The sequence below is a fragment of the Chiroxiphia lanceolata genome (assembly GCF_009829145.1).
Source record: "Chiroxiphia lanceolata isolate bChiLan1 chromosome W unlocalized genomic scaffold, bChiLan1.pri scaffold_40_arrow_ctg1, whole genome shotgun sequence".
In the NCBI taxonomy this organism is placed as follows: domain Eukaryota; kingdom Metazoa; phylum Chordata; class Aves; order Passeriformes; family Pipridae; genus Chiroxiphia; species Chiroxiphia lanceolata.
The window spans coordinates 356727-369569 of NW_022476499.1; the positions used below are offsets into that span (position 1 = coordinate 356727).

The 12843-nt window shown below is 52.9% G+C and overlaps 1 protein-coding gene across 1 annotated transcript; it reads left to right on the forward strand.

The window, feature by feature from the left end:
* The first annotated feature begins 3116 nt into the window (after positions 1-3116).
* Positions 3117-4656, forward strand: LOC116781310 (olfactory receptor 14J1-like). The gene is made up of 2 exons (XM_032677008.1): positions 3117-4128; positions 4651-4656. Exons 1-2 carry the CDS (start codon positions 3196-3198, stop codon positions 4654-4656), a joined length of 939 nt encoding a protein of 312 aa, XP_032532899.1. The 5' UTR covers positions 3117-3195.
* The last annotated feature ends 8187 nt before the right edge of the window (positions 4657-12843 follow it).

Sequence of the window (12843 nt, forward strand, 5' to 3'; positions counted from 1 at the left end):
CTTTTCTCTCTGTTTTCTCATGCCTATTCCTTCACAAACCACTGTGATCCCACCATTTCCCTTCCTTTGGTTCTTCTCTAGAGATCCCATGACAAGTCTTTAACAGTCCCCAAATGTGCTTTCTTGTTGCCCATCATAAGTATCAGACCCCAAACAGAATCCCCCATCTTCAACTGGCAAGGTCATCCTGGGAGGCTCTGCCATTGACCCAGCTGGTGAAACTCTCACACAGAGATGTTGGAACTTTAATTGGACTGATTTTTTACCTTTTGGTTTTACAATGGTTTCTCCAGAAACATGGCAATTCATGTCCTAGCCATAGAAATTCTTTGAAGAAGGAGTTTGGGACACAGAGAATCAAGAATGGTTTGGCTGGAAGGGATATAAAAGCTCAGGTGGTCCAAGTCCCTGGACATGAAGAGTGACATCTTCACTAACTGAGGCTGCTCAAAGTTCTAGACCTTGGACAAATCCAGGGATGGGACATCCTCTTCTGTTGCAGTTCTTGCCAGCCCCATTGGTAAGTATTTCTTCATTTTATCCAATAGAAAGCTCCCCTATTTCAGTTCAAAGAAATTGCCCCATGTTCTGCCACTACAGCCCTTGGGAAAACGTATCCCTGTGACTATCTTAGACCATGTTTGCATCTACAAATACCTTGGAGAGTGCTCAGAGATGTCCCAGGAAGGGGTTTGGAGGTCTCAAATACATGATCACTCTACAGGGGCAAAGAAGTGATGGGTTCAGTGGGGTGCAGACAGAGGACAGCAGAGAAGAACCCTGGGAGTGCTTGAAGAGTCGCTTCAGAGAGGGTGGATGCTTTTGTTGTAGCAGAAAACAGCACAAGAAAGAAAGAATTAATGCCAAGTGCAGTTGGGGAGGTCCAGGCTGGCACAAGGAGCAAAGAATTTCCCTCCAAGGGCAGTGCTGTGGTGCAACACATCACCCAGAAGGAGTCTGGCTGAGCCCAAGGCTTTGTGTGTGCAGGAAGAGCCAGGGAGGATGCAGAGGTGTCAGTGCAGGAAGGTGCCAGCCAGGTGGGGCAGCCGGGGGGATGACGACAGCCTGCAGGGAAAGGGGCAGGGCATGGACACCGTAGGACAGCCTGGGCTGGAGAGGAGACAGGGAGGGGGAGAAGCTGAAAGGCCCTGACACAGCCACCTTCTGCAGGCCTTTGGCCAGGGCTGCTGTCTGTGCCCCTGATGCCAGGAGGAGGGGAGTGCCCCTTGCAGCCCTGGGGCCTCCTGGCCTCCTTGTCCCTGCTCAGCAGCCTGGCAGGTGCCACCCCATGGTCCTGCCCTTGGCATTGCACATCCCACATCCCAGTGCCCCAGGAAGAGCCCTGAGGAATGAGGCAGGGACAGGATCGGCCTTCCCAGGGGCTGGGGGTCAGGGCTTGGCCCTTTGGATTAATGAAACAAGTCAAGGTTTCCTCAGCATCAGAGCCACCTTTCCCTTGCTTGTCCATCCTTGGCATCACTGTCTGCAGTTTTCTGCTCTAACTGGAACCTGGGCACACCTTCTCAGTTGTGTCCCTCAGTGAGACTCATTAGCACTACAAGAAACTTTAGTCTTTCAATCTCATTTGGACTTCTTGAGAAGTTGTTTGAACTTCCTCTCAGGGACTGAATCTCATGTAAACAACATCAAACCCCCCTGAGGGTCATGAAATGCCTGGGGCTGTTGCTGTGCTGCTGAGCTGGGTTGGGCTCCTGGCACACAGGGAGCTCCTGGCAAGCAAGAAGAGCTTCAAAGAGACAGCTCTGCTGGTGAGCAGCTCCTCTGCACAGCCCAGCAGGGCTGAGGGCACTGCCAGGCCAGCTCAGGGACACCAGCAGGGCACAGACAGAGCTTCAAGGGGCTCAGCACTGGCAGGAGGGCTGAGAGCTCCCTGCAGGAGGAACCTTGGCAGGGCTGCACATGGTGAGTCTGTGGCTGCAGGGCAGTGCAGGGGCAGCTCCTGGAGGCATCTCCTAAAGCTGGCCTAGCCCCAGCTGATGGGATGGGGGAGCAGGGGCTGTTTTGGGCAGGGACTCTGCTGCCTGCCAGGGCCAGCTCTGAGCTGGCCCAGGGAGCTGCTGCCAGGGCTGGGACACAAGGGCTGTGGGCAAGGAGCAACCCCTGGGAGGGCAGGAAAGGACTCTTCACCTGTTTAGAGTAGGCTGCAGGTTGGGAGGGCTCCTCACAGCTCCGGGTCATTACAGAACATTTCTCAGAGGAGTTTTAAGAAAGCACAGCAAGTCATGGGATACCTGAAAGGGAAGGATCCTGTTCTTTCCATCTTCAAATATGTGTTTTCTGAGTGGGAAATTGTTCCTAAAAATTAATCTCACAGTTCAGGAGGAGGCACTGAAACTGCAAATCTATTCCTCTTGGAGGAGAATAGACCAGGCAGTATCAGAAATCCCCACACCTGTGCCTTACATGTAGCTCTGGGTACCTTTTCCAGCCTCCTCAGGGTTGCTCTGACGTTGCCATCAGAGCCTGCACAGCCAGAGATTCCCCTGGGCAATGCTGCATTGCTGGGCTGGAACAGAGAACATTTAACAAAGCTGCCCTTTTAAACAGTGCTGCCCTGCACTCATCAGACTGTAGGTATTTGGGTTTATTAAAAATTAATTTGCATGTGAAGTTATGTTCAGGCAGCACAAGGGAAAGCACAGGGCAGATGGGAACAGACAGAGGGACACTGCAGCTCTCCTGGCTCTGCACTGAGCTACAGAGAGCTGAGCTGTTTGTCCTCGCCTGTTTAAAATCTTGTTACATTTTGCATCATAAAAATGAGGATTTGTAATCCTAACAAGAACACATACCAGATATAACCATAATAAACACAGACAACATGATTTTAAGGACATGCTAAGCCTTTCCCCTGAAGCACACACTGTTCCATGTCTTGAGAGTGGAGACTGAACTTTTTCATTCAACGCGGATGATGCCTGACATCCCCTGGGAGTGTTTGATGCTGTGGCAGAGCAGCTCCATGTCCCCACTGGAGAAGAGCAAAGCTGAGCCCTTGGCAGCACATGGACAGAGCTCCTGTTCCTCACAACACCCTCAGCCAGGGAAAGGAAAAGCCTTTCAGTTCAGAGGATTTCTATGAGAAATAAAGTGGCTTTGCTTAGAGGAGTCTGTCCTAACTTCTCCCTGTCCTTTCATGTTTCTGAACAGTGTCCCTGTGCTGGGAAGCAGCAAATGTGTAACAGCAGCTCCATGGCCCAGTTTCTCCTCCTGGCATTGGCAGACAGGAGGGAGCTGCAGCTCCTGCACTTCTGGCTCTTCCTGGCCATCTCCCTGGCTGCCCTCCTGGCCAACGGCCTCATCCTCAGCGCCGTAGCCTGCGACCACCACCTGCACACCCCCATGGGCTTCTTCCTGCTCAACCTCTCCCTCACAGACCTGGGCTGCATCTGCACCACTGTCCCCAAAGCCATGCACAATTCCCTCCAGAACACCACAACCATCTCCTACACGGGATGTGCTGCACAGCTCTTTTTCTTTGTATTATTTATCTCAGCAGAGTTTTATCTCCTCACCATCATGTGCTACGACCGCTACGTTGCCATCTGCAAACCCCTGCACTACGGGACCCTCCTGGGCAGCAGAGCTTGTGCCCACATGGCAGCAGCTGCCTGGGCCACTGGCTTCCTCAATGCTCTGCTGCACACAGCCAATACATTTTCCTTGCCCCTGTGCCCTTGCCCCAATGCCCTGGGCCAGTTCTTCTGTGAAATCTCCCACATCCTCAAGCTCTCCTGCTCACACTCAGGCTACCTCAGGGAACTTGGGCTCATTGTGGTTAGTGCCTGTTTAGCACTTGTTGCTTTTCTCTTCATTGTTTTCTCCTATGTGCAGATCTTCAGGGCTGTGCTGAGGATCCCCTCTCAACAGGGACGGCACAAAGCCTTTTCCACCTGCCTCCCTCACCTGGCCGTGGTTTCTCTGTTCCTCAGCACTGGCACATTTTCCCACCTGAAGCCCCCCTCCATCTCCTCCCCATCCCTGGATCTGGCACTATCAGTTCTGTACTCGGTGGTGTCTCCAGCACTGAACCCCTTCATCTACAGCCTCAGGAACCAGGAGCTCAAGGATGCCATTAGAAACATGATGACTGGATGCTTTTCAGGAGTAAGAACCTGCCTCTTTTTTTCTGCACAACACTCATTGTGTAACTCTTTACTGGCCCAACCTGCCTTCTAAAGCTTTTGAGAGTGACGGTGGGGGAGTTTTCCTACATTATTTTCTCTATAAATGTTGTTAACACAGAAATTTATTCTTCATCTCATAACTTATTCACTCTCTACCTCCTTATTTTGACCCACAATTGTGCAATTGTGGAATGAGGAATCATTCTCTGTGTGCATTTAAAACAACATAAAATTTCCTACAGCAAGATATTTGTCAAACATCCTGCCTTTGTTATTCTGTACATGAGGAATCACAATCTCTGAGTATAATAAAGGACTGGAATTCTTTTTTCCAGATTCTCTCTCCAAGAACTTCCCTGAAGCTGGAGGGCAGTGCCTGTGTGCAGAGGAGAAGGAGTAAAGAGTCCTGGTGCAGGAGCACTGCCAGGGAGCAGCTGCTCTTGGGCTTTTCAGAGATGCTCTTTTTGCACTGCCTCCCTCTCCTTTCTGCTCCTTGCCCAAGGCCTGAGTGCTCTGGCAGCTCAGTCCCTGCTGTGTCAGTCCTGTGACCATGGGCAGGGACAGGCCCTGGGCACTGCTGGCACAGAGCTGGGCTCCTTAACATCATTTCCATCAGGAAAGGGGATCCCCCTGGGCAGTTCCTGAAGACTTTGTTCTTTTTGAAAGGTTGGTGTAAAGAACAAGGCCAAGGAACAGACTCTCCAAAGTCTCATTGCTTTGCTTGTTTCCCCATTCAGTCCCTCAGTGAGAGAAGCGACTCACTGGGGTACTTGAGGGACTGAGGGCTGGTTCACATGTTCTGTGCTGGTGGCCAGTGGCAAAGGGTCTCCAAGTCACCTGCCTGGGGCTCTGCAGTTTGTGAGGGCTCTGATGGAGGTGAGGAGTTGTCTGTAGGAACTCAGGAAGTGCAGGAGAGCACAGAGGATCTGCAGGGACAGCCCGTCCCATCCAGTCAGCAGGGAATGGAGCCCTGGAGCAGAATCCTGCCCAGGGTGGAGTCACCAGAGATCAAGTACTAAATCTACCTGTGAACTGGTAAAGGAGAGTTCTGCAACCCCAGGGGCCGCAGCAGGAACAGAGAAAGGACTCTGGCCAGTGACTTGTCTGACCCACAGTGAACTCCCCTTGTGCCTCCCCAGCTCAGGGAGGGCTGTACCAGAGCCAGGGCTGGGCTTTCCAGGAGGGTGTCCTGAAGAACTCTCCAGCCCACAGGCTGCATGGAGTGGAGCCCTGCCCTGCCCTCTGTGCCATTGGAAACAGCCCATGGTCCTGCCCAGCCTTGTTCTTGGCTACTGAGCCTTCCAGGACTATGGCAGAGGGTGGAGAGGAGTGATCCCCATCCTGCTGGGTCTGCTCCCCACCCTGACCAGCATGGCCAGTGCAGGCTCAGCCCAGGGTGCCACAGCCCCTCCCTGTGCAGAGCAGCCCCTCCAGCTCAGGGTCCTGCAGGCATCCCAGGCTGGGATCTGCAACTGGCCAAGGCAGCCTGGACACACTGACCTGGGCAAAGGGATGTCCCTGCAGAAGAGCAAGGCAGCATTTCTGAGCCTGCAGAGAGGAATCCCTGACACAGAGACACCTCTTTCTGCAGCCCCCCCTGGGGACAGGCTGCTCTGTCCCTGGACCAGGACTCTGGGCTGGGGTGGGCAGAGGGGCTGGCACTGAGGGGCACAGTCAGGCTGTGCTGGGCATCTCCTGCAGGTGACACCAGGGCTCCTGCAGTTTCCCTGACCTCCATTTCCTCCTGCCATGCTGAGTGTCCAACCCCTGAGCTGATGGGGATGCTGAGACTCCTCTCTGTGCCCCAGGAGCTGCTGTGCCCTTCAGAGGGGCTGGGGCTGTGGGGGGAGTGCCCAGAGCTCTGCAGCACCCTGGGCTGGGCACTGCTGTGGGGCCAGACCAGACTGGGCTGCTCCACCAGTTGACCTCTCTAATGAAACCACTTCTAATTTTCTCCTGAAGAACCATGAGAATATGTGTTGTGTCCTGAGCACTAAACTGTAAGTGTGGGTAATAGAAAAGTTTTGGTGTCAGGACTATTGAGAAGGCAGGGCAGTGTCACTGGGAGACCTCTCCCAAACCCTTGGAAAGACCAGAGCCAGCCCAGAGCTTCCTGGGGCCTTGGAAAAAAAGGCAGACATGGAAGCAGTCTGCAAACAGGGCAGCAAGGAGGGTTGGCAGAGTTCCAGACTGCTCAGGCTCAGCAGGGAAGGAGATAGGGCAAGTCCTGCTGCAGCCATTGCCAGGCATGGGAAGGACAAGGCAGGGATTGCCCAGACTTCAGCAGGGCCTTTGACATGATCTCCTGTGGTCTCCTTAGAGTCAGACTGGTGAGAGCTGGACTGGACAAGTGAAACATGTGGTGAGTGGTAAGTTGAATGACTGATGACTCTCAAAATCATGGTACAAATTCCTCTTGGCAGCAAATTTGTGACATCCATCAGGGATCAGCCCTTGACCATTCCTATGAAACATCTTTATTATGTCTCTGGATGATGGGATGAAATGCACTTTCCACTCCTTTGTGGATGATGCCAAGTTGCAGCGAGTCTAGTTAATGGTGACTTGTACCAAAAATGTGGTCAAGATGACTGAGTTGGATAAACTTGTCTTGCCATCAGGTGCCCAACAAGGCACAAGACAATGAAGGAAACACTTACGGGTCAGAGGAAAAGCAATTCAAAAGGGGGACAAAAAGACCAAACCCAACCAAACCAAACCCAACCAAACACGGAATGACAGAATATTCTGAGCTGGAAGGGACCCACAGGGATCATCCAGCCCAACCCTTAGCCCTGCACAGGACCGTCCCCAAGGGTCACACCATGAGCCTGAGAGGATCATCCAAACACTTCCTGAGCTCTGTCAGCCTTGGTGCTGTGCCCACTGCCCTGAGGAGCCTGTTCAGTGCCCAACCACCCTCTGGGGGAAGAATCTTTTTCTAAGATCCAACCTAACCCTGCCCTGACACAACTTCAGGCCATTCCCTCAGTCCTGTTCCTGGTCCCCCCAGAGCAGAGCTCAGGGCCTGCCCCTCCTCTGCCCCTCCCCAGGAAGTTGGACCTGCACTGAGGTCTCCCCTCAGTCTCCTCTTCTCCAGCTGAACACACCAAGTGCCCTCAGTGTCCTCACACATCTTCCCCCAAGGCCCTTCCCCATCTTCCTTGCCCTCCTTTGGACACTCTCTAATGGCTCAATCTCTCCCTTCCATTGTGTCCCCCCAAACTGCCCCAATGGTGCAGGTGAGGCCGCCCCAGGGCAGAGCAGAGCGGGAAAATCCCCTCCCTGGCCCGGCCGGCCATGCTGGGCCTGATGCCCCCAGCACAGGCTTGGCCCTCCTGGCTGCCAGGGCACTGCTGACTCAGGGCCAACTGGCCACCCACCAGCACCCCCAGGGCCCTTTCCCGGCACTGCTTTCCAGCCTCTCCTTCCCAGTCTGTCCGTCCATGCAGGGTTGCCCCATCCCAGGGCAGAATCCGGCACTTCCCCCTGTTGAAGTTCTCAGGGCTCCTAAAGAGCCAGGAGGTCACGGGATGTCCCAGGACTCCATGGTGACCTCCCAGAGGTCATCCTGAGAAATATCCTGGAATCAAAGGGTCATTGTGACCCTGCAGGGCCATATGGAGTCAAGGGTCCATTGTGACTCTGTGGAAACTCATGGAATGAAGGGACCACTATTACACTGCTGCACCTCATGGAATCAAAGGACATTGTGACCCTGCAGGGCCATATGGAGCTGAAGGGACCATTGTGACACTGTCAAACCTCGCAGAATCAAAGACCCATTGAGACAATGCAGGTTCTCAATGAAACAAAGGTAACATGGAAAGCACAGAAACTTGTGGCATCGAGAGGTCATTGTGACACTGTGGAAACTCATGGAATAAAGGGGCCATTGTGACACTGCAGGGCCTCATGGAACCTTGTCTGTTGGGAAGTACAAAGGGATTTGTGGGAATGTTTCCCTGGCAACAAAGAGAATTTGGGAGAGGGACCTTTCCACCCCCAGCTCTTGATGTGTCCACACATCTCTGCCTGGGTGTGGGTGTGAATTGACTGTGGTGGGAATGTTGTTCTTGTGAATCTATAATTCAGTCATTTTAAAATTGTAGCAAATGCTATTGAACCAGTTGATAATTGTTCAACTGGTCAATGATTAAGTGCTACTAATCTCTTTTGCCCCCTTATCTTTGGATCCAAATCCTTCCTGCCCTGACCCTCTTGCATCCCAAGGCTCTGTGTAAATCATTCCCTCTCATCAAAAAATATATCTTTTTGTGACTTCCACTTTAAAATCTTCCTCCTTAGCTAAACTACAAAACAACTCTAATTAGCTGTAGAAGTCTTGATGACTTGAAGACAATTAAAAGAAGGGTAAATAATTTGTTTTTCACTGTTTTAGTGGGTCCCACAGTGTGTTTGGAGCTGCATCAGCTGTCAGTCCAAGATGGGCCATGTCAGAACTGCTGAGGCTGGGGGGTGAGGAGCAAGGTTGATCATCCAGGGTCAGTGTGGATCTCCTGAGGAGACACTCAGCATCAAGATCACTTGGAGAACACCTCTATCACCTCTCCTCTGAACTAAAAAATAACCATCCTTGAATTAAAACAAAAAAGTACAAATTTTGAAGACTTGTTTTGAAATTGCCTTGAAGACAATTAAAGGAAGACAAAGAGATCCTGAGGGATTTCTGCATTTTAATGAGCCCCACGGTGTGTTTGCAGCCCAGCCCATGATCCTGAGGCACTGAGAGAAGATTGAAGAAGCTGCTGAAGAAGTCAGAAGCCAAACTGCAAGTGCCTTGAAGCATTGCTGGGCCCCACTGAGGGCAGGCACTGCCAAAGCCTCCCCAGGGCCTCCTTGGAGCAGCTCCTTGGAGGCCAGGAGTGCAGGCAGACAAAGGCTCTGGGCAGGCCCCTGCACTGCTGAGCAAAGCCTGCCTTGGTTTTGTGGAGCACAAAGGCCAAGGCCTGAGCCCCAGGCCCTGGCCCAGCAGATCCTGTCCCTCCCGGCTGGCTCAGGGCTGTTTGGGGGGCACTGGGATGGGAGGGGGAGGAACAACAAAGGCCCAAAACTGGGCAACCCCTGCCAGGCTCCTGAGGGAGGGGCGAGGCAGAAACCGAGTGCAGAACCTGCCAGGCAAGTTGGTTGTGGTGGCCTGAGTGGCAGAGGCAGCTGCCAGAGGCAAGGGGACAAAGGCCTGGGTGCCTTTGGGCCTTGCAGCCCTGCCAGAGCCCTTGGCCATCTCTCCTGCAGGCTGTCCTGGCCTGGCCCTGCTGCTGCTCTGGCCTTGCAGGCTGCACACACCCCTCCTGCTTTCCCACCCCCTCCCAGCAGCGTTTCTAGAGCCTCCCTGATGTCTCTGCACCAACTCTGGCTGTTCCCTGGAACACAAAGCCAGGCCATCACCCTCTTAGTGACCTCTGGCACCATAAGGTTCCCCTTCGAGTAACATTCCTTTTTCCCCACCTTCAGTCTGAACCTTCTGATCTGCACTTTACGGGTTTCTTTTATTTTCCAGCACCAAGAAAAGCTCCATCCTGTCAGATCTCCTCTAGACCCTCTCCAGTTCTTCCTCATTCCTCCAGAATGGGGAACCTCACAGACAGACAGACGAGTCCAGATGTGGTGACCTCAGGGCTGAGTCCAGGGAGGTGACAACTCCCTTATCTGGGTGGCCACACTCCCCCCAAGGCAGCCCCAGTTGGTGCAGTTGACCTTAGAAACTTTGATCCTGAGCCCCTGTGCCACAGGACATCCCTCCCAGAGCCCAGGCCCTTCTCCTGGGGGTCACTGCAGAACTGAGCAGATCCAGGTCACCTCCCATTCCTCTGCCAACCCCCTGGGCCTGCTCTGGGTCCTCCAGGTCCTTGCCCATCTTGTGGAATGAAGGGGCCATTAAACACTTGGGCCCTTGTGGAAAGAAAGGAACCCTGAAACATTTTGGAACCCATGGATCCAAGCAGCCATTTGGAAAGGGAAGGCCCTTCTGGAAACAAAGAAACCCTGGGACATAATGGATGCTCATGGATCTCAAAGGCCATTGTGAGACTGGGGAACCTCATGGGAAAAACAGGAAGCCAGGGACACTGTGGAACTTTGTGGAATGAAAGGGCCATAGTGACACTGGGGAACCTTATGGGCTCAAGGGGTCACTGTGACACTGCAGGGCCTCAGGGAACCCAAGGAACCCTGGGACACTGTGGAATCTACTGAAATCCATGGGCCACTCTGATGCTGCAGAACCGCATGGAATCAAAAGTCATTATGACACTGCAGGGCCTCATGGAACCAAAGCAATGCAGGGACACTGTGGAATCTCATGGAACCAAGGGGCCCTAGTGACACTGAAGAGTCTCCTGGCACCCACTGTGCCTCCCCAGAACTCCATGGAATCAAGCAGAGCCGCTGCCTCCCCCCTGCCACCGCACGGACCGGAGTCGCCGGCTCTGCCCCGCTTGGACACCTCTGGAGTCAACGTGTTCTTGGGCAGCACAACTGATCTCAGACCAGAGAGTTTCCCAGATTTTGCTTTGCCCCCTCTTTCCCCTTTTTTTTTTTCCTTTGTTCTTTGTTCATTGAGGGGGAAAAGGGGGAAGGGAGGTACATGTTGATCCCTGTTTTTATCTGTTTACAAAAGGGAGTTGGGGCGGGGGGGAGGGAGGAGGCAATTTCTCTCTCTGCTGTTGCTTTGAATTGTTCTGTTGGTATTGCTGTTTTTGCTGCTATATTTCTTGTCAGTCAACTCTTATTTTTTCACTTATACCTCCTTGTATTTTGTCTCCTTGTATTGGTGGGGAATAAGTGGGGAGTGAGTTCTTTTTCTTGGAGTTCCTGTCCCAATATGTGTCTTTAAACCAGGACAGGTTTCTCAAAGGCTCCCAGAAATTTGGCATCATCCACAAAGGACCTGAAAATGCATTTTGTCCCATTGTACAGAGAGATAATAAAGATGATCTATAGTCGTGTTCAAGGGTTAACCACTGAGGGATTTCACAAATTTGCTGCCAAGAGGAGTTTGTACCATGGATTTTATTTTACACTCTTCATTCAGCCAACTTCCCACCCACCACATCTTCCACTTCTTCAGTCCAGCTCTCACCAGTCTGGCCATAAGGAGACCACAGGAGACCATGTCAAGGGCCTTGATAAACTCTGGGCACAAAACATCCTCTTCTATTCCCTCTCACAGGGGATCTGCAATCCCTGCCTTGTCCTTCCCATGCCTGGCAATGGCTGCAGCAGGACTTGCCCTATCCCCTTCCCTGCTGAGCCTGAGCAGTCTGGAACTCTGCCAACCCTCCTTGCTGCCCTGTTGGCAGACTGGTTCCATGTCTGCCTTTGCCAAGGCCCCAGGAAGCTCTGGGCTGGCTCTGGCCTTTCCAAGGGTTTGGGAGAGGTCTCCCAGTGACACTGCCCAGCCTTCTCAATAACCCTGACACCAAAACCTTTTCCATAGCCCACACTTGCAGAGGAGTGCCCAGGACACAACACAGGTTGTCCTGGTGGTTCTGGAGAATGAGAAGGGATTTATTCCTCGAGGCCAACCCCTCCAATTGGATTTGAGTGCAGCTGAAAGGTTCCCTCAGCATTTTCCCTGGTGCCTCCCTGCCCTGAAGGTTTGTGGCCATCAGGCTGGAGCTGAGGGGGTTGGGCAGGTGCCTGAGGAGGGGGTAGAACAAGGGCTGTGTCCAACTGTGCCAGGAGGGCTGTGCTGGGCAAGGAGAAGGAGGCTGCAGAAAACAGTGGCACTGGGGAGGGGAGAGGAGCAGCTGGAGAGACCTTGTGCCTGCCCACGCTGGGCAGGAGCTGCCCCAGGATGGCAGCTCTGAAGCACTCCCAGGATGTCCCTGTGAACAGGAGGGGAAGAGTGGATCTGAAAATGGAATCTGGAAAGCAGAGAGCGGGAGTGTCCTGGGGACACTGCAGGAGAGTTGCAGCCCTGGAGCAAGGTGACAGAAGAAGTGACCCAGTCCATGCAGTGGCCTCAGAAGATCCCAGAGCATCCTGGAGATGCTGGAAGGGAGCCCAGCTCTGCTTCCCAAGTTGCCAGGGCCTGTCCCTGCCTGTGCTCCAAGGGCTTCCAGCCCCCAGGACTGTGCTCAAAGAGCACTCAGGCCTCACACCGAGAAAGGGGCTCAGGAGGACAGTGTGGGAGTGGCAAGAGAGCAGCTCTGCAAAGACCAAGCACTGCTGCTCCCTGGCAGTGCTGCTGGGCTGGGATTATTGTCCCCTTCCTGTTTGCAAATACACCCTGTCCTGCAGTGTGCTGTCCTTTAGGAACATCTGTGAAGAAGGGTCTTGGACAAAGAAGGCACTGCAGGGTCCTTTATTTTGTTTAAATACTCAGCCAGTACAATTCATCATTTATACACCTCCGGGTCAAATTCAATGTGTAGACAGTAAATTAGAAGGCAGATGCATAATAATATTTCATTGAACAGAAAGTTATTGCAAGAAGAATCCAATGACCTCCACGAAAAACCTGAGCAGGAAGGCTGGGTCATTAAGGAGTCCCATTCTAAATGCTACACACCAGAAAACAGGCACTTTATTGCTCTTGAAAAGCATCCAGTCATCATGTTTCTCAGGGCATCCTTGAGCTCCTGGTTCCTGAGGCTGTAGATGAAGGGGTTCAGTGCTGGAGACACCACTGAGTACAGAACTGACAGGGCCAGATCCAGGGATGGGGAGG